Source organism: Sorex fumeus, unplaced genomic scaffold (genome assembly GCF_029834395.1).
Source record: "Sorex fumeus unplaced genomic scaffold, SorFum_2.1 ptg000073l, whole genome shotgun sequence".
NCBI lineage: Eukaryota > Metazoa > Chordata > Mammalia > Eulipotyphla > Soricidae > Sorex > Sorex fumeus.
In genome coordinates, this window is record NW_026606130.1 from 17,065,987 (window position 1) to 17,087,042 (window position 21,056).

Below are 21,056 nucleotides of genomic sequence, written 5' to 3' on the forward strand. Positions count from 1 at the left end.
CTTCCTAATGGAAAAAGAACTAAGGACAAAAGATAATTTCAGTGGTGTTCCTTATAAAAAGTACATAAGTTAAATCTAGTCATGTGGAAACATTAGCACTGTAGCACTGTCCTCCTGTTGTTCATCGATTTCGACAAACTTAAAATGAGTGGCATTCTGTAAAATAATATAATATTCAAAAGTATCTTTATCTTAGATAATGAAAAGATTGTAGATTAAAGGAAACTAAAGAGATACGACAGCAACATGCAGCGTGTAATTATGAGACAGATTTTCTTTTTTCCTTTTTAATTAATAGGATATTTATAGCATAATTGGTAAAAATGGGCAAATTGTTTTAGAAATTATAACCCAAAATGTAAGAGTTATGAATTAAAATGGTTAACAAAATGCAAATATGTGTATAACTCTATATATATACATACATACATATGTATACAAACACATTTCTTTTTATATATATATTTTATATATTTTTATTAGTGAGACATCATGAGGTACAGTTGCAGACTTACAAATTTTTGACAAACAAATTTCTTGATATATTCCCAAAGGAATGGAAATTATGTCCATACAAAAACCTGGCTGGAGCAATAGCACAGGGGTAGGGCGTTTGCCTTGCGCACAGCCGGCCGGCCAAGCTGGGTTCGATTCCTCCGCTCCTCTCGGAGAGCCCGGCAAGCTACCGAGAGTACCTCGTCCGCACGGCAAAGCCTGGCAAGCTCCCTGTGACGCATTCAATATGCCAAACACTGTAACAACAAGTCTCACATTGGAGGCGTTACTGGGCCCACTTGAGCAAATCGACGAACAACGGGAGGACAGTGCTACAGTGCTACAAAAACCTGCACATAGGTACAAGATTTGGGGTCAGTGTTGAACTCAGTGTTGAACCCAGCAGTGCAGAACTCAGGAATCACTCCTGGCAGGGCTCAGGGGCCATATGTAATGCTGGGAATTGAACTAAGGTTGGCTGCTGCAAGCACCCCACCCGCTGTATCCACTCCAGTTCCATAATACCAGCTTTATTTGTAACTGTCAAAATTTAGAATCAACCAAGAAATACTTGTGTAGGGGAATGGATTAATAGGCCCATCCTGATAATAAAACATTATTTAGCACTAAAAAGAAATGAAATAGCAAGCTATGAGGAGACATGGAGGAACCCTAAATGTATATTAAACACAGGAAGACAAAGTGAAAAGGATATATAAAGTAGATTCTAACCATAATTATTCTACCAATAATGCTGTATTATTGAAAACATATGAAGAGAGTAAAAAAAACTATGAAGAGGGTAAAGAGTTTAAAGTCAGTAAAGAGGAGACAATAAAGTGCTTGATAGGAGTAGGATGAAGAGGCAGAGCATAAAAAATTTTCAAGGCAATGAAAACACTTGGTTTAATTCTATATAGGCCCACATTTAATACTAAACATGTTTTGGGTTTTTTGGGTTTTTTTTTTTTTGGTTTTTGGGATGCTCAGGGGTTACTCCTGGCTCTGCACTCAGGAATCACTCCTGGCAGTGTTTGGAGGACCATATGGGATGCTGGGAATCGAACCTGGGTTGGCTGTGTGCAAGGCAAACGCCCTACCCACTGTGCTATTGCTCCAGCCCCTACTAAACATGTTATTCCAGAACATTTAAAACTGCACTGTAGCACTGTCCTCCCGTTGTTCATTGATTTACTCGAGCAGGCACCAGTAATGTCTCCATTGTGAGACCTGTTGTTACTGTTTTTGGCATATTGAATACAGCACAGGTAGCTTGCCAGGCTCTGCCTTGTGGGCAGGATACTCTCAGTAGCTTGCCAGGCTCTCTCAGAGGGACGGAGGAACCGAACCCAGGTCGGCCGCATGCAAGGCAAATGCCCTACCTGCTGTGCTATTGCTCCAGCCCATTTAAAACTAATGGTGACTAAAAATTATGGACTTTGTATGATTATATTTCAAAGTAACAAACAGTACTCTGGTATGGAACGTTAATAATACATAATGTTGATAGTAAGATGCTTCTGCTATGCTAACAGAAAAGGTTAGATATAAGTGAAGGAGTTATATGAAAAATCTTTTGTTTTTCTCTCAATTTTGTTATGCACTTAAAATTAGTCTTTAAAAATATTTTTAAAGACGGTCATGGTCACGTTCACAGTCCTCCCATTGTTCATCGATTTGCTCGAGCGGGCCCAGTAACGTCTCCATTGGAGACTTTGTTGTTACTGTGTTAGGCATATTGAATACATCACGGGTAGCTTGCCAGGCTCTGCCGTACGAGCGAGATACTCTCAGTAGCTTGCTGGGCTCTCCGAGAGGGGTGGAGGAATTGAACTAGGGACGGCCATATTGGCTGCGTGCAAGCAAACGCCCTACCGCTGTGCTATCGCTTCAGCCCAATTTTATTTTTTATTTTTTTTAAATAATTTATTTATTGAATTGCTGTGGGAAAAGTTACAAAGCTTTCAGGTTTAGGTCTCAGTCATGCAAATATCAGTCACATTTCCCTTTACCAATACTTATTTTTCACCACGAAGAACCCCAATAAACCCCCACCCCCCAATGCCCTGTGAGGCAGATGAATTCTAGTTAACACTCTAACTACTTTGACTAGCTTAATTGTTTCGATGAAAGTTGCACCATTATTATACAGAGTTTACCCTCCCCCCCCCCAAATCAGCCATGCTGAAAAAGCATTGTGAAATGATTTGCTTTCTACAGCTGGGTTCAGGAGTTAAATGATGTCTGGTTTTGGATTTCTGCTATTTTACTTATTAACCCTGGAAGTATTTCTACTGAGAGTCAGATAATTAAGAGATTGGTTTCTGTGCTCTGGAGTCATGGCCGTGCTGGAGAGCCGCTCATGGGGGGCAACTGGTGACCTTGGTAGGGCATGAAGGACAGGCCGGAACGCCCCCCTTCCCATGAGGTTTTAGTCGCCCCCTCACCCCCGGCTCATACCTGCTGCCCACAAGGCTCCCATGCTGCCACCATCTTTCTTTCCAGAGAGGAGAGGGCAGAGGGGAGCAACACCCTTTCCCCTCCAGGCAGACATGATGGCCTGGATTAACGCATAGTCCGTTCACTTTTCTGCTCCAAGATGCTGGCTTCTGCATTAAGTCCTTGTGCTTCTGGGACCGTGGCCGTGCCAGAGAGCCGCTCGTGGGGGGCAACTGGTGACCTCGGTAGGGCGTGAAGGATGGGCCGGAACGACCCCCTTCCCATGAGGTTTTAGTTGTCCCCTCATCCCCCGCTCATACCTGCTGTCCACAAGGCTCCCATGCGGCTGCCATCTTTCCAGAGAGGAGAGGGCGGAAGGGAGCAACATCTTTTCCCCTCCAGGCAGACATGATGGCCTGGATTAACGCATAGTCCGTTCACTTTTCTGCTCCAAGCTGCTAGCTTCTGCATTAAGTCCTTGTGCTTCTGGGGCCATGGCTGTGCCGGAGAGCTGCTCGTGGGGGGCAACTGGTTCCAGTTCAATTTTAAATTAATTTTAAATTAATTAAAATTAAAATTAATTTAAAATTAAAGACTAATTTTAAAATATATTTTTAAATATATTTTGGAGCCAGAGTGATAGTACAGTGGGTAGGAATTTTGCCTTGCACTTGACCAATCCAGGTTCAATCTTTGGCAACCCATATGGTCCCATGAGCACTTCTGAGAGTGATCCAGGAGTGCAGAGCCACATGTAAGATCTGAGCCCAACCAGGTATAGCCCCAAAACCAAAAAATTAATAAGTATTTTTTAAATGTGAACAAGTTTAGCAAAATGATGAGACAAATTGAAGTTTTGCATCCCTGATGTGATGAAACAAAAATGCTTACTCATAGGGAAATAAATAAATGAGTTCAGACTGTGTAACATAAAAAAGACAACTTCCAGAACTCATCAGAAATGTCACTGTTATTTAATAGAAAATTAAGGAAAATATGGAAAGATGTTATTCCATATTTAAAAGCAAAGACTAGAAGGGCATGACAACTAAATATAGTGCATAATCCTTGACTGGACCTGAATCAACACATAAAGCTATAAAGAAGGTCTGGAGAGAGAGAGAGAGAGAGAGAGAGAGAGAGAGAGAGAGAGAGAGAGAGAGATAATGGCAGGCTACCGAATGTAACCTGCCCACACGACAGAGTCTGGTAAACTCCCTGTGGTGTACCCAATATGCCAAATACCAGTAACAATGAAACAATGATAGGTCTCATTCTCCTAACCCTGGAAGAGCTTTTAATATGGCACTTTTTATTTTAAAAATCTCAGGGCTAAAAATCCTCCAAATAAAATCTATTTACTTCAAAAAAAAAATCTCAGGGCTAAGATGAAGGAGATGTTACTGGGGCCTGCTCGAGGCAATCAACGAACAACAGGATGGTCATGATCGTGATCGTGATCGGAGAGAGAGAGAATAAATACAGAGGTGCCTTGCCTGCACCCAACCCCCGTTCACTCCTAGTGCCTCTTAAGTGCTTCTCCTGACTCAGAAGTCAGGAGTGACCCGCACCCCCCAGCATAGAACCAGAAGTAGCCCCTAAGCAACAGATGTGATTCCTCAAAGGGAATACTGTAATACAATAGATATTTAAATATATTAGATAACAATATTGTAACAATGTTAAACTTCTATAAGTATTAAAAAAGAAACACCTTTGATCTTAAGCTATGCATACTTGAAGGGAGGGCTCTGGAAATAGTACAGCAATTAGCCATCCAATTTTAACCCCCAATACCATAATATGGCCTCTGAAACATGTAGGTATGGGTCTAGAAACATCCAAACAGCACCAGGATAGTCCTAATGATCCTGGAACTGCAGAGTCCAAACAGCATTGCACTTAGAGCTCTAGATGCAATGAATAACCACTTTGAATAACCACTTGGGATCACCACCAGAGAGCCGCCAACCCCTCAAAAAGAGAGATGCTTCTTTGGACGTTGGGGCTGAAGTGCAACGATGTTTGCAAGTTACCTCCAAATGGTTCAACAGGAACAGTCTATACATATAAAGACGTTGTGAATGTATATTTATATATATAATTTTATAAATAGAAATGAACCATAAATAACAAAATACAAATATAGGATAAATCTTGATAAGGGATTTCACAGTGGTTTTACAGTTATGACACTCAAAACATAAGCAACAAGAGGAAAAATAAACAAGTGTGAAGAAACAAAATACAAGCTTCACACAGCAAATGGAAAAGAAAAAAGGCAACCCATTAAATAGAAGAAAATATTTGTAGGCCCACATACCTGATAAGAAACTAATTTCTAAAATATGTGAAGAATTCATACAACTCAAAGCAAAACAACAAGGACTATGATTTTATTAAATAGGCAATAAACCTAAATAGGTACTTGTTGAAGTAGGTATACAAACTCCAATAGGTGCATGAAAAGATGTTCATTCGTTCACAAATCACAAATCACAAATCATCCTGTTAATCGTCTATTGCCTCGAGCAGGCCGCAGTAACATCTCCTTTATCCTAGCCCTGAGATTATATTCAAGGCTCTTTAGGAGAATGAGACCCATCATTGTTACTGGTATTTGGCATATTGGGTACGACACAGGGAGTTTGCCAGACTCATTCGTTAGAGAAATATAAAACCATACATGAGGCATGCAGATAGAGAGGAAAAGTAAAATATCCAAATAGCCCTGAAGCTGCAAAAATTAAGGCCTTAGCTTGATAAAAATCTTCCTGGTGCCAGTAACAGACCCAGAGAAGGCTGGATCACCTTCTAAGATGAGCTCCAGCAGGAACAAAAGACCAGGAAATGAATTTCAAAGAAGGCCATTGACCATTCCCGCTCAAGCCCCACATGGGGGGCAGATTAGAAAACCCTATAAAAGCCATTATAAACCAAAGAAGTGCATGCATCTGCTGCCTGAGCCCAAGTGCTGCTTGTGCCTACATGGCCAAGCACATGTGGCACCCACCTCTCCCTTTTTGAGATGTGTACTTTCATATCTAATGCTGGGATGTGTGTAGGGGCTCTCTCTGCCTTTGGAGAAGTGCAATTCTCTCTTGAATTCTCTCTCTCTCTCTCTCTCTCTCTCTCTCTCTCTCTCTCTCTCAGCTCTCCTCCTTCCCCTTCATCAAAAACTGTCCAAACAAAATCTGTTTTTACTTCATTGTTTGTACACTCCTAAAATTCCTTTCTGAGAGCTAGGACAAGAACCTAAACACACTGGGTCAGCTAGGACAAGAACCTAAACACTTTCTTGCAAAGAGCACTTCCTCGCTCCAGCTTGGGTCTATGACTCCCCGAGATTTCTCTCGGTGATGGGTACTAACTCCTATGCTGAGAAGACCAAGAGGATGCCAGGTGTAGCTTGACAATTACCTGGTGGAGCTGGCAGGATTCTGGCCATGCAGGGGCTCATCTGCAGACTTTACCAGTCCTAGCCTTCCCAGATGGCCTCAGGGTGGCAGAGGTGGATGGGGTGGCAGAGGTAGATTGGGAGAGTGCAACTGTCTGTCTCTTACCAGCCTCACATAAGCCACCCCCTGGGGTCTAAACAACTCCATAGTATAGTGTGAGTTATCTCACAGTTGGTAGAATTACTATAAAGAAAAAAAGAGATAATGCTGGCAAGTATATGGAAAAACGGGAATGTGAATATAAATTAATAGAACAATTATGGTAAACACTGTGGATTATTATTGATTCACAAAGAAGGAAATGTTCCCAATTCTGACATATGGAATATACTTTGAGGCATTATGCTAAGTCAAGCATGCCACTTAGAGAAATACTGTAAGATCTCACTGTATAATTCTGAAGTAGACAGAGAGGTAAAAAGGGAAGGGTGCCCCCATGGTAATAAATTCCTCCAGGTAGTAATAAAACCAATAGCCTTAAGGCTAGGAAAAAACTTTGGACAATAAACCCTCACAAATAGCTAAAGCAATCCTTGGGAAAAATAAGAGGGTGGTATCACCTTCCCCAATTTCAAACTGTACCGCAAAGCAGTAGTAATTGAAATAGCAAGGTATTGGGCTAGAAACAGATCCGCAGACCAATGGAACAGAGTTGAATATTCTGTAACAGACTCTCAAATATATGACCACTTTATTTTTGACAAAGGAGCAAAAAATGTGATGTGGAACAAGGAAAACCTCTTCAACAAGTGGTGCTGGAAAAACTGGATAGCTACCTGCAAAAAAATGAACTCTGACCTCTGTCTAATGCCAGGCACAAAAATAAGATCAAAGTGGATTAAAGACCTCAATATCAGACATGAATCCATAACATACGTGGAGGAAAATGTAGGCAGAACCCTTCATGACACTGAAGCTAAAAGCATCTTTAAGGATGAAACAACACTGACCAAGCAAGTGGAAACAAACATAAATAAATGGGACTACATCAAACTAAGATGCTTCTGCACTTCAAAAGAAATAGTGACCAAACTACAGAGAGAGTCCACGGAATGGGAAAGAATATTTACCCAATACCCATCTGATTGGCTGAAGCAATAGCACAGCGGGTAGCACGTTTGCCTTGTACATGGCCAACCTGGGTTCGATTCTTCCGCCCCTCTGGGAGAGCCTGGCAAGCTACTGAGAGTAACTCACCCGCACGGCAAAGCCTGGCAAGCTACCCATGACGTATTCAATATGCCAAAAACAGTTATAACAAGTCTCACAATTTGTTGTGAGACATTACTGGTGCCTGCTCGAGCACATCAATGAACAACGGGAGGACAGTGCTACAGTGCTACCCATCTGATAAGGGATTAATATACAGAATATACAAGACACTAGGAGAATTGTACAAGAAAAAATCCTCCAACCCCATCAAAAAATGGGGAGAAGAAATGAACAAAAGCTTCCTCAAAAAAGAAAGGCACATGAAAAAATGTTCCACATTTCTAATCATCAGGGAGATGCAAATCAAAACAACACAGAGATTGGCACACATTCAAAACAACAAAAGCAACCAGTGCTGGCGGGGATGTGGGGAAAAAGGGACGCTCTTTCACTGTTGGTGGGAATGCTGACTGGTCCAGTCTTTCTGGAAAACTATATGAACATTCCTTCAAAAACTAGAAATTGATCTTCATATGACCCCGCAATACCACTACTGGGAATGTATCCCAAGGGTGCAAAAAAGCACAGTAGAAATGATATCTGTACCTATATGTTCATTGCAATATGTTCACAATAGCCAAAATCTGGAAACAACCCGAGTGCCCGAGAACAGACGACTGGTTAAAGAAACTTTGGTACATCTACACAATGGAATACTATGCAGCTGTTAGGAGAGATGAAGTCATGAAATTTGCTTATAAGTGGATAGACATGGAGAGTATCATGCTAAATGAAATGAGTCAAAAAGAGAGGGACAGACATAAAATTACTCCCCTCATTTATATAAAATATACCTATCATGAGTATAAAATAACATGAGTCTGACACCCAAGATCAGTAGACACAAGACTGCTCCATAGTTGGAAACCTGCCTCATGAACGGAGGAGAGAAGGCAGCTGGAATAGAGAAGGGATCACTAAGAAAATGATGGTTGGAGGAATCGGTCAGGATGGGAGATGTGTGCTGAAAGTAGATAATGGACTAAACATGGTAACCTCTCAGTATCTGTATTGCAAACCATAATGCACAAAAGTAGAGAGAGAGAATATGGGGAAATTGTCTGCCATGGAGGCAGGAGTAGGGTAAGAAAGGGGGTTTATACGAGGGACATTGGTGGTGGGCAATGTACACTGGTGGAGGGATGGGTGTTTGATCACTGTATGGTTGTAACTCAAACATGAAAGCTTGTAACTGTACCTCACAGTGATTCAATAAAATAAAAAAGAATGAAAAAAAGACTAGGAAAAATCACACCTTGTGGTACACAAGAAGTAACCTGGAGCCTGACCTGAGCCAGCATAGACTGAGAAGCCTAGACATAGGCAGCCAGCATAGACAGCCAGCATAGACTGAGAAAGGTGAGACGCCCTTCCCAGAGGAAGCTCCAGCAGGAAAAAAAGGCCAGAGAAGGAATTTCAAAGAAGATTATCAGTTGCTCCCAACTCTACCCCATAGGCAACCACCCTAGCAATGGACTCTTACCTAGGTAGAAAGCCCCACCTAGGGCAGTTAGGGAGAAACCTTATAAAAGCCAACTTGAACAAAGGAAGCATGGGCATATGCTGCCTGGGCCCATGTGTTACTTGTGCTTTTGTGTTCCTGTTGAGCACATGTGGTTCCTGAGCACAACTGTCCTCCACATCTTCCCTCTTGAGATGTGTACTTTCATACCTTTATTCTGGAATCTGTAGTGGGGCTCCTCCAGTCTGGATAAGCCCATGTTCTCTCTCTTTTTTTTTTTTTATAATTTATTTATTTATTGAATCACTGTGGGAAAAGTTACAGAGCTTTCGGGTTTAGGTCTCAGTCATGTAAATATCAAACACATTTCCCTTTACCAATACTTATTTTTAAACCCGAACCCCAATAGACCCCCACCTCCCACCCCTCCCAATTCTTGTGAGGCAGATGAGTTCTAGTTAATACTCTATCTACTTTGACTAGATAGATTGTTTCGATAGAAGATGCACAATTATTGTTTAGAGTTTACGACCCACCCCCCACAATCAGACATGCTGAAATAGCGTTGTGAAATGATTTGCTTTCTACAACTTGGTTTAAGAATAAAATGATGTCGCGCGGCCGCGCGGTTTTGAATTTCTGCTATTTTACTTATTGACCCTGGAAGAATTTCTATTAAAAGTTAGATAGTTAAGAGATTGGTTTCTGTGCCCTGGAGTCGTGGCCGTGCCGGAGAGCCGCTCGTGGGGGGCAGCTGGCGACCTCGGTGGGGCGTGGGGGATGGCCCACAAAGCCCCCCTTCCCATGAGGTCCCTGCCGCTCCCGCCAACCCCGGCTCAAACCCGCTGTCCACAAGGCTCCCGTGCGGCCGCCATGCCCATGTTCTCTCTTAAGTACATTATATTCTCATTCTCTCTTTGCCTTTCTTCCCCGCCCCCCCCCCCCGTCTTGCCCCCACACTTCCAAATAAAATCTATTTTTTCACTTCACAACTTGTCTTCTGAATTTATTTTCTGAGAGAAAGGCAAGAACCCAAGAGGCCTGGATGAGGTCTAGGACTGACTTTCCTTTCCTTCAAGGAGCAGGCTCACAGTCCTAGATATTCCCAGTCATTTCTGAGGTGGCAGAACTGGACACACAAAATGGCAGATTTCCTTTTGAAGTTCCCAGCTCTCTCCTTCCCACTTCACATAAGTCACATAAATCAACATCAATTTCATATATAACATGAAATCTTTAAAAAAAGATTGTGTCCCATCCGACAAGGGGTTGATATCAAGGATATACAAAGTACTGGTTGAACTCCACAAGAAGAAATCATCCAACCCCATCAAAAAGTGGGGCAACGAAATGAACAGAGTCTTTCTGAAAGAAGAAATCCGAATGGCTAAAAGGTACATGAGAAAATGCTCTACATCATTAATCATCAGGGAGATGCAGATCAAAACAACAAAGAGATATCATTTCACACCACAGAGACTGGCCCACATTCAAAAGAACAAAAGCAACCTGTGTTGGCGTGGATGTGGCGAGAAAGGGACCCTCCTTCACTGCTGGTGGGAATGCCGACTGGTTCAACCCTTTTGGAAAACAGTATGGACGCTTCTCAAAAACTTAGAAATTGAGCTCCCATTTGACCCAGCAATACCACTCCTGGGAATATATCCCAGAGAGGCTAAAAAGTATAGTTGAAGTGACATCTGCACATGTTTGTTCATTGCAGCACTGTTTACAACAGCTAATATATGGAAAAAACCTGAGTGCCCGAGAACAGATGACTGGTTAAAGAAACTTTGGTACATCTACTCAATGGAGTACTATGTAGCAGTTAGAAAAAATGAAGTCATGAAATTTACATACAAGTGGTACTACATGGAAAATATTATGCTAAGCGAAATGAGTCAGAAAGAGAGGGACAGACATAGAAAGACTGCATTCATCTGGGTAACATAAAGTAACAAAATAAGAGACTAACACCCAAGAACAGCTGTGATAAATACCAGGTTGTTCACTCCATGGCTTAGAAGCCAGCTGCACACTCTAGGGGTAAAGGCAGCTCAGATAGAGAAGGGAGCACCAAATAAAGGGTGCTGGGAAGATCTGCCCAGGATGGGAGATGCCTGCTGAAAGTAGTCTATGGACTGAACATGATTGCCATCCAATGTCTCTTCTGCAGACCACAGCACCCAAAACCAGAGATAGAACAAAAGGGAGTGCCCTGCCACAGAGGTAGGGTGGGATGGGGGATGGGGGGGTGGGAGGGATACTGGTAATGGTGGGGGTGGAGAATGGGCACAGGTGGTGGGGTGGGTACTCCATCATTGTATAACTGAAACCCAAGCACAAAAACTTGTAAGCCTACAACTGTACCTCATGGTGTTTCACTAATTAAAAAAAAAGACCTAAACATTGATGAACAACATTTTATTAATAAAGAAAAAAAGTATTAGAATATTGGTTGACACAGACATATATTCTGGCCCTACCAAAATAATGAATGATCACTGTCTGTCACTGCCCTCCCGTTGTTCATCGATTTGCTCAAGAGGGCCCAGTAACATCTCTATTTTGAGACTTGTTACTGTGTTTGGCATATTGAATGCGTCACTGATGGCTTGCCAGGCTTTGCCGTGCGGGCAAGACACTCTCAGTAGCTTGCCGGGCTCTCTGAGAGGGGCGGAGGAATCGAACCCTGCTTGGCCGGGCTGACTGTGTGCAAGGCAAACACCCTACCGCTGTGCTATCGCTCCAGTCCTAATGAAAGGATGACACGCAAATTAATGATACCTACATTTAAAATTGAAATATTATCATGTTATAAAACCATATCAAGATTTAAAAGAAAAAAAAAGATTGTGCTCCATGTCAGAGGGTGGAAAAATGGAAGGTAATCAAAGTGTCAGTAATAATCTGATTAAATTCTGGTGTATAGCATGGTGACAGCATGTCTAATAACAATGTGTACTTAAAAGTTGCAAAGAGAGTAGATCTTAAAAGTTCACAAATATCAACACACACAGTCAATATGTGAGGTGTCTGGTGTGTTGTTAGCTAACGTTACTGAGGTTATTATTTTGCTATATGTCAAATACATCTCAATAATAAAAAAGAATTAAAGTAAAAAGCGGGTAAGGCGTTCGCCTTACAAGCGGCCAACATGGCCGACCCGAGTTCGATTCCTCCGCCCCTCTCAGAGAGCCCGGCAAGCTACCGAGAGTGTTGGATATGCCAGACACAGTAACAACAAAGTCTCCAATGGAGACGTTACTGGGCCCGCTCGAGCAAATCGACGATCAACGGGAGGGCCTTTACCTTTACCTTAAAGTAAAAATCATACAGCCCATTCTAAATATATATTTTCCCAAAGCACACCTTTTTTCAATGAGGATGAGTGAATAATCTTAACAACAAAGATGTCCAAGGAAATAGTCCAATGTCAGAGTTCTACTTTTCACAAATCTACTTGAGGTTACATGTGGGAATTTTTGACCCTAGCAAAAAAAAACCCAAGGATGGGATATGTCTCCAAATTTAGGTAATAGAATGCAAAGGGTAATACAGTTTAGCTAATAGAACTCAAAGAGTTTGCAAAAATGCATCCAAGATTGGAGGGAAGTTGACACTGGTGGCAGGATCTGTGATGGAACACTAGTCTAAAACCCAACTATGAATGTTTGTAAATCACAGTACTTGGATTCAATTGGAAGGGATGGAAATGCACCCAGGAAAGAATATAGCAGGAAAGAATAGAATAAATAACAAATAACTTCCTGCTGCAAATAACAGCAGATGAGAGTAGACTGAGATAGTTTCTGTTCTTTTACATAAAGGGCACTTACCTCTCTTGAATATGTAAAAGCTTAGAATGGTTAGATTAGCATAGATAGGCTAATGTCTATAAATGACTGCCTTTGTCCTTTTGATGATTGTTGGTTTAAACAATATGCATAGAAAAGTGACCAAGAATAGGGCTTTCAGTTCAAGAGTCTGTTGTTAGCCTCCAGACCCAGGCTTTTCTCTTATTTCTGTCTTTTTACATTTCGTCAGTTATATTCTGTCTTTCATATTCTGTCTTCTATATTCTCCAGGTTTTTGAGCGTTTTTTTTATTTGTTTGTTTTTTGTCTTTTGGCTTTTGGCCACACATAGCAATTCTGAGAGGTTATCCCTGGCTAGGCACTCAGATATTACTACTGATGCTGCTCAGGGGAAACATATGGGATGCCAGGGATTGAACCCTGGTCAGCAAAACAAACACCCTATCCACTGCACTATTTCTCCAGCCCTAGTCTAATTTTATTAATCTTCGTGGTGATGTAGGCAGGTAGACAGGGAAAGGTCCTCAGCAAGGAAATTTAGGTCAACAGAACTTCTGTGAGGTAAAAGCCTAAGACTGATCCACACTGTGGATACAGAAAACAAACCTGATGAGACCTTCATCAGACCCTGAGAAGACTGGACCCCTTCCCAAGAAATTTCTCAAACCCTCCGACCTCTCCCTTAATCCAATTCACTTTAGTGATTCAGCCCCAAGAAGACTCCAGAACATTCGGATCAAGACAACCCCTGGATCAAGACAATCAAGACAAGCCTATAAAACCTTCTTTGAACAAGGGAAGGGCGTGCATATGCTGCCTGAGCCCATGTGTTGCTTGTGCCCATGCAGCCGAGCACATGTGTCACCCACATCTCCCCTCTTGAGATGTGTACTTTCATGCTTCCATATTTAATGCTGGGATGTGCGTAGGAGCTCTCTCTACCTTTGGAGAAGCCCAAGTTCTCTCTTAAGCATATTACAGACTCTCACTTTCCCTCCCCCCTTTCCCTTCCTAAAAACCTCCAAATAAAATCTGTTTTACTTCACTGCTCAGCTACTGATATTTTTTCTGAAAGAATTTCTGAAAGAAATTCTGAAAGAAAGGCAACCTGGTAACTAACCCTGGTTAAGGCCTAGGACTAACTTTCCTTTCCAGCAAAGATCAATACCTCCTTCTGATGTAAGCAGGCTCCCTTCCAAAGCAAAGGCAAAAGCTGACCTTGCAGAAAACAGGAATAAAACAGGAACTAAGGCCTGATAAGACCCAGAGAAGCTCTAGCAGTAACAAAAGGCCAGGAAAGGAATTTCAAAGAAGACTATCACCATTCCCAACTCCCAACCCCCTTCCCACCCCAACCATCTTAGCAACAGACTTTGACCTAGGTAGAAGCCCCACAAGGGGGCAGGTTGGAGAAACCCTTTAAAGGCCACCTTGAACAAAGGGAGGGCATGCATATGCTGCCCAAGCCCATATGCTGCTTGAGCCCATGTGGCCAAGCACAGGTGGTGTCTGAACACATGTGTTGCCCGCATCTCCTCTCTTTTTTTTTTTGGTTGTTCTCACTTGACATTTATTCCAATCTCTCCATTCTCCTCTGACTCTCCTCCTCTACTTCTCCCCTTCTGCTTCTGCCTCCCCATCCTACTTAATTCTCCTTCTGGATCCCCCTTCATTCTCCTTCTGGCTCCCCCAGTCCACTCTTACAGCCTAGTTAAATCTCACAGCATCCGCGTCTCCCCTCTTGAGATACGTACTTTCATGTTTTCATGACTATTGCTGGGATGTGTGTAGGGGCTCTCTTTGCCCTTGGAGAAGTCTGGGTTCTCTCTTGAGCATGTTACTTTCCACTCTCTCCCACTTTCTCTTCTTCCTTCCCTTCAAAACCTCCAAATAAAATCTGTTTTACTTCACTGCTTGTCTACTCCTGAAATTCTTTTCTGGGAGGCAAGACCAAGTAACCCTGGGTCTTGGGTGGCAGAGGCAGATGGGGAGAAAGTTATCTTCTTTCTCCTCCCCACTTCACATAGGTCACCAGTGGGGCCCACCAACATCAATCCCAACCTGAGTGTGTGACTCTCAGAGAAATCGGGTGGTGGGGATGAACTCCCATGCCGAGGAGGCTTGACGGTCACCTGGTGGGGGTGGGGGGCATCTAGCCTGTGTTGAGCAGGGGCTCATAGCAGACTTTATTAGTCCTTGTCTTCCCAGCTGGGTTTCGGGGTGGCTGAGGTGGATCCGGAGAAAGTCACTTTCTCTCTCCTCGTGGCCTCACAAATGCCACCCATGGAGGCCCACTGACATCACTGACATCACTCAGCACCAGCTGGAGGTAGCCCCTAATCACCTATGTGTTTGCTATCCCCTACAAAAAATGTAGAATTAGACAAGTTTAAAAAATTAAAACACAAGTATAAATATTAGCCAAAATTACATTATTGAATGACATACTACATTTCCCCTATATATTTAACGAAAGACAAAAGTTTTCTATTGCTAAAACTTGTTGGGATGAGCCAGCATAATTTTGCTTTTTATTATAAGAGGATCAAAAAAACATAAAGCAGTGAAATAGAAAATAAAGTTTAACTATGACTGGATTAATAGTTTCACAATAATTTTTAAAGGATGCTCATTATTGTACACTTTGTAAAAGTTAAAATGATTTTAAATTATTCATTAATGTGGCACTTGCTAAAATCTCAGGGCTAGGACGAATGGAGAAGTTACTGGTGCCTGCTCGAGGATATCGATAAACAGGATGACAGTGATACAGTGAAATTATTCATTAGTTAAAAAATAATTCAGGAGAAAATATTATCAAATTGTTATTTTATAAAACAAAATGGAAATCGATAAGCTAAAAGTCAAAATCAATAAACAAGAGAAAGAGCAAACAAAAAATAAGTAGAGAAAAATTAAGATAAACATTAGGAGCTGGAGAGACTGTATAGCAGGTAGGGTACTTGCCTTGCACCCAGCCAACCCAGGATCAATGGCTGGAACCCCAAATGGTCCCCTGAGTCCCACCAGTATTGATACCTGAGTGAAGAACCAAGAGTAAGCCCTGAGCCCCAACAGTATTGATACCTGAGTGAAGAACCAAGAGTAAGCCCTGAGCCCCAACAGTATTGATACCTGAGTGAAGAACCAAGAGTAAGCCCTGGAATTGCCAGGTGTGGGTCCCAATATAATAATGAAAAATGGACAAGTCTCACGGAAAAATGGAAAATTATTAAAATAAGAAAATATTCTATGATGAACCTAGACAAAACCCAAATTAGGAAATACACTAGAAAACGTATGATGGCAACTTAACATGAAATCATATATTATTGGAGAAAAAATATTCTATTATTATGTAAGTAAAGTTTTTATTTTTGAAAATTATTGGCTTGCTCTTCAAGCTTGTGCTCTCCCTTGAACATGTTTCTTGTTTGCATGTCTCTGTCTCTTTGCTTACTTTTTCCACACTGGAAAAGCCTGTGTTTTCTCTTGAACACTTATTTCCACTCTTTCTCTCCCCTCACATTTTTCTAAGTAAATTTCATTCAATAAAAATCTATATTTCTTCAATTAAAAATTATTTATATTTGAGGGGGTGGTGTGAGGGGCAGAATGGAACCCAGGCTGGCTGGGAACAAGGTATGCACCCTAACCACAGCACTACTGCTCAGGTTCTATTAGATAAAGTGTGTTTTTTTCTGGTTTGTTTTTGTTTAGGAACTACACCTGGGGGTACTCCAGGCTTAGTCCTTGCTCTGCGCTCTGGGATCACTTCTGGTGAACTCAGGGGACATTATTGGGTGATGGGGGTCAAACCTAGTCAGCCATGTGCCAAACAACCACCTAACCTGCTGTACTGATAAAGTTTTTAAAGAAAAAACTACATTCATTGAAAATGAATGAGAAGCTGAGAAGCAAACTTAAAAAGTCCTTAATCTGAAAAAGAAAACCTACTAAAACGGTAAAACGTTACTAAAATCCAACACCAGAACAAGGAAATTCCATCACTTCAACCATTTGTTTGTTTTGTTTTGAGGTCAAACCCAGTGATTCTCAGGGGCTATTTCTCCCCCCCTTCATTATATATATATATATATATATATATATATTATTGAATCACTATGAGATACAGTTACAAAACTTTCAAGCTTTGAGTTTGAGTGTCAGTCATACAATGATCGAAAAACAATCCCTCCACCAGTGCACATTTTCCACCACCAATGTCTCCAATATCAATATTCCGGGCCCCCTATTCCACTTCTTCCCCTGCCTCTATTCCAGACAATTTCTTGGGCATTATTTCTAGCTCTGCACTCAGAAATCACTGCTGGCAGTGTCAGGGGACCATATAGCATACCAGAGATGGAACCCAAGTGGGCCGTGTGCAAGGCAAGTACCCTACCCACTGTACTATCTCTCTGGTACTGCTACTCTTTTTTTCTTGTACTAAATATCATAGTAAGTAGAAAGACTGTAAAAACAAAAAATAAATACTGGAAAGGAAGAAAAAAGTCATTATTCAAAATAATTAACAAATAATCCATGTGAATCTATACATTTTAGAAATTCAGAAACGAAAAAATCTACAAAGCAATTACAACAATAAGACAAATATCAGTAACGCTACCAATTACTACAAATGATCAGAAAATGTATTTTAAAAGATACATTTCATAGACACAACAGCATCTATTAGATAATTAGAAGTAAATTTAACAGAACAATTTATATTAGAAGTCGATTGCCTCAAGCAGGCCCCAGTAACGTCTCCTTCGTCCTAGCCCTGAGATTTTTTTAAAAAATGCCATATGCAAGGCTCTTTTAGAGTTAGGAGAATGAGACCCTTCATTGTTACTGGAAGTAAATTTAACAATTTATAGTTTATAGACTATTATTATCACTGTCACTGTCACTGTCCTCCCATTGTTCATTGATTTGCTCGAGCGGGCCCAGTAACATCTCCATTGGAGACTTTGTTGTTACTGTGTTTGGCATATCAAATACATCACGGGTAGCTTGCCAGGCTCTGCCGGACTATTATTATATAGTATATATATTTAGTAAAAGGTAAAGGTAAAGGCCCTCCCGTTGATCGTCGATTTGCTCGAGCGGGCCCAGTAACGTATATATTATTATATAGTATGTATGGTTTTAGGTAATGTAGAGAGCCAGAGAGATAGTTAAGAGATTAAGGGGTTTGCCTTGAATGCAGTCAACCCAGGTCCTATGCCTGGCACTACATATGGTCCCCTGAGCACTTGCATATGGGATCTCATGAGTACCACCAGGAATGACCCCTGAGTAGAGAGCTAGTAGTAAGCCCTGAGCAACACCAGATGTGGCCCAAAAACAAACAAAAACATTTTTAGAAAACATTAAAAAATGCAGGAAATAAATTCAATCTTATCATAAGGTTGGCAAAATTTTCTGTTTGGCTAGTTCTTTTTGATTTGCCATAATAAACTTATTTCTCCTACTCCCTAAATATTTTTTATAGTGATTACCTTAAAAATTGCAACTTCTAGGTGCAGAGCATCAGAAAAAGCAGGATGGCATGTCAATAATCACTGTCTTCATTGGACGAACTATTTTAAAAATGCACCAAGAAAATGGAGTCATACTTCAATCTAGCAAAGAATAAAAAACAGTAAAAAGTAAGGAGAAATTAATTTTTCAGTTACTGCCTCTATCCTCTGGCCACAAGTGTTTAAGTAACAACATACTTCCATTCCACTACTTATTTCTGTAAAGCAGCTGTGTAGTAATACAGTTGGGTCTATTACAAAGCCATAAAAAGGATTATGGACTCTGCAAGTCCTTTAGAACAGTATTTGACACTTTAAAATGTTCAATATTAGCTATTATTTAAATTCCAGTGATTTTATTTATTTATTTATTTTGGTTTTTTTGGGTCACAACCGGCGATGCACAGGGGTTACTCCTGGCTCATGCACTTAGGAATTACTCCTGGCAGTGTTCCGGGGACCATATGGGATGCTGGGAATCAAATCCGGGTCAGCTGTGTGTGAGGCAAATGCCCTACCGGCTGTGCTATCACTTCAGCCCCAAATTCCAATGATTTTTAATAATTTGGAAGAAACTGAGTAGCTCTTGAACTTCTTGTTCTACACAAACTAATGTTTTCTAAGCATTCTAAACTCTAATGTTTTCCAAGCATTGCTATCCCTTTGTGCACCACCCCTATGGCCCCAACTATCACTGCTCCTTTAGATTAAGAAGTAATGTTGAGGGAAGTCAGATTTAAAGGAATTATAGCAATATGCTTGTCAGTGAAATAGGGATCATTCCTTTTAGATACACGAACACCAAATCCAAAGTCCAGAATACTTTTAAAGGTGTCATTTTATCATTCATAGATGATTTTCTCAAATAACATAACTTCAAGTATGCACCAGGCACTAGCCCCTACATTTCTCAGCACAATACTTAACTCAATAAAAAGGTTCCATTAAGGTTTATTGCATAAATGATGAAGAGCTGTTGTCTCCCTCCAATTACAAAGATCTGTGAGGTTTGAGTCGAAATTGCTTTTATTTTTTGCACTTTCTGAACCCATGTAAATAGTAGAGTGTTACTTTGATAGTAAAATTTGCACTCCTAAAACATATCACTTTCTTAAAATTTTTTAATTTTCAATAATCGTGGGCTAAGCATACTCCTTAACATTCAAGGATCTGCAACACTGTTACATCCCTTCTCATTGATTCGGAGTCAAGCCAAGATTTTTCCAGAACAAACTTGCCTTGAGCCTTAGTTCCATAAAAACTAGGCCCCACCCTAGGGTAGTTATCACTCAATCACTTAAAAACACCTGAAATTCCCCCTCAATATTTGAAAGTTCATGATTACTACCAGGTCAAAAGACGTGGTCTATATTCAGTGCTTCCTGAGTTCCTTGACAAGCAAACATGGCATTTATATTTGACTTACCACATTATTAACCTTTTATTGGTTAACTTCTCTCACTATGCACAAAAAAATATTTCTCAGGAGGTTCACCATACCATATACCACTCATATTCACCCTCTGATAGCACAGTGCCAGGCCTTCAATATACTGTCACTACTGATCTAAAAAATAATATTTGTAAAAATAATAAAATTTTCAAATATATCCCTAAAGTATAATAACAACAGTATAATAAATCTCCATGACTACATTACAGCTTTAATAATGATCATGAAAATTTGCATCTGCCTCCACCTGACACAATTAATTACTTTTAAGCAGACCAAATTATTTTGACATATTTCCTTAAAATATGTAGCCACAATAATCAAAACTAACTTGTTTTAAAAAATACTTAACATTATTAAGTCTCAAAAATTTCTCCCATGTATATTTTGTGAAAGCTGTATAATGCTTGCACGGTCTTTCTTAGATTTTGAAATTTCAGAGTGATATGCAGAAATAAAGAGTAAGTTTCAGAAAGCCAGAACGTCCCATAACCAAAATAAAGACTCTGACCTGGTTTAAGTAGAAGTATATTCTACTACTTCTCCGGAGGAGCAGGGTGCGACTTCAGGCCCGCTGATGAAGGAGGCGGTGCGGAGGGGAGAGGGGTACTACCTCCGTTGGGGGTTCCTTCAGGATAATTCCACCGTGGAGCTAAAAGGCAGCGTTTTTTGGGAGGCTTGGCTTCCCGCGAGCTTCCAGGCGGAAGCGTGGATCTCCCGGAGTTACAAGGTTGGTCCCCCATAAGGACTATAGGACCCAGGTGTCAGTTCTCTCCGGTGGGCACGGGCGAGGCCAAGAGACTTGAGATGGCGGCTGGTCCCCTTCAGGCACAGAGCTTCCTCCCAGTTACGCTCTTACCGTATTTCCTGTATCCTGAGACGTACATCCCTTCTCCGCCTCCGCCGCGTACCCTACCCGAACCCATTTTAACGTTTCTACTAGAGTGAGAGTTAAAAAACATACATGCTTGTTTTTCCATCATCACTCTTGCAGCTCCCTCTCCAGTATAAAGTTATATAGAGATTCTTATGCAATGTATGCACTTTTAAGATTAGGTAAGAAATTCTGTTTTATTCCTAAATGATGAATTCTAGATAAATTGTGGAAAGGCATGAGCGCAGGTGCAGACAAAAAAGATATTGAAGACCTAAGGGCTTTACAATAGGCCTGCAGATGCAAAACACAGAGCCA

General features: G+C 41.0%; 1 protein-coding gene across 2 annotated transcripts in view; it reads right to left on the reverse strand.

Annotated features, from left to right (window-relative positions):
* Window positions 1–20,705, reverse strand: part of NBDY (negative regulator of P-body association) — a 112,730-nt gene extending 92,025 nt beyond the window's left edge. Inside the window, exons 1-2 of one of the 2 annotated variants that reach the window (XR_008794615.1) lie at window positions 20,376–20,705; window positions 18,391–18,513 (exon numbers count right to left, since the gene is read on the reverse strand). Coding sequence is in view for 1 of the 2 variants with exons in the window: in XM_056130140.1 (XP_055986115.1) it covers window positions 20,401–20,607 (207 nt within the window). In the remaining variant the exon portion in view is untranslated. The remainder of the gene's footprint in view (window positions 1–18,390; window positions 18,514–20,375) is intronic. The other variant, XM_056130140.1, reaches the window with a different exon arrangement.
* Window positions 20,706–21,056: the final 351 nt, after the last annotated feature.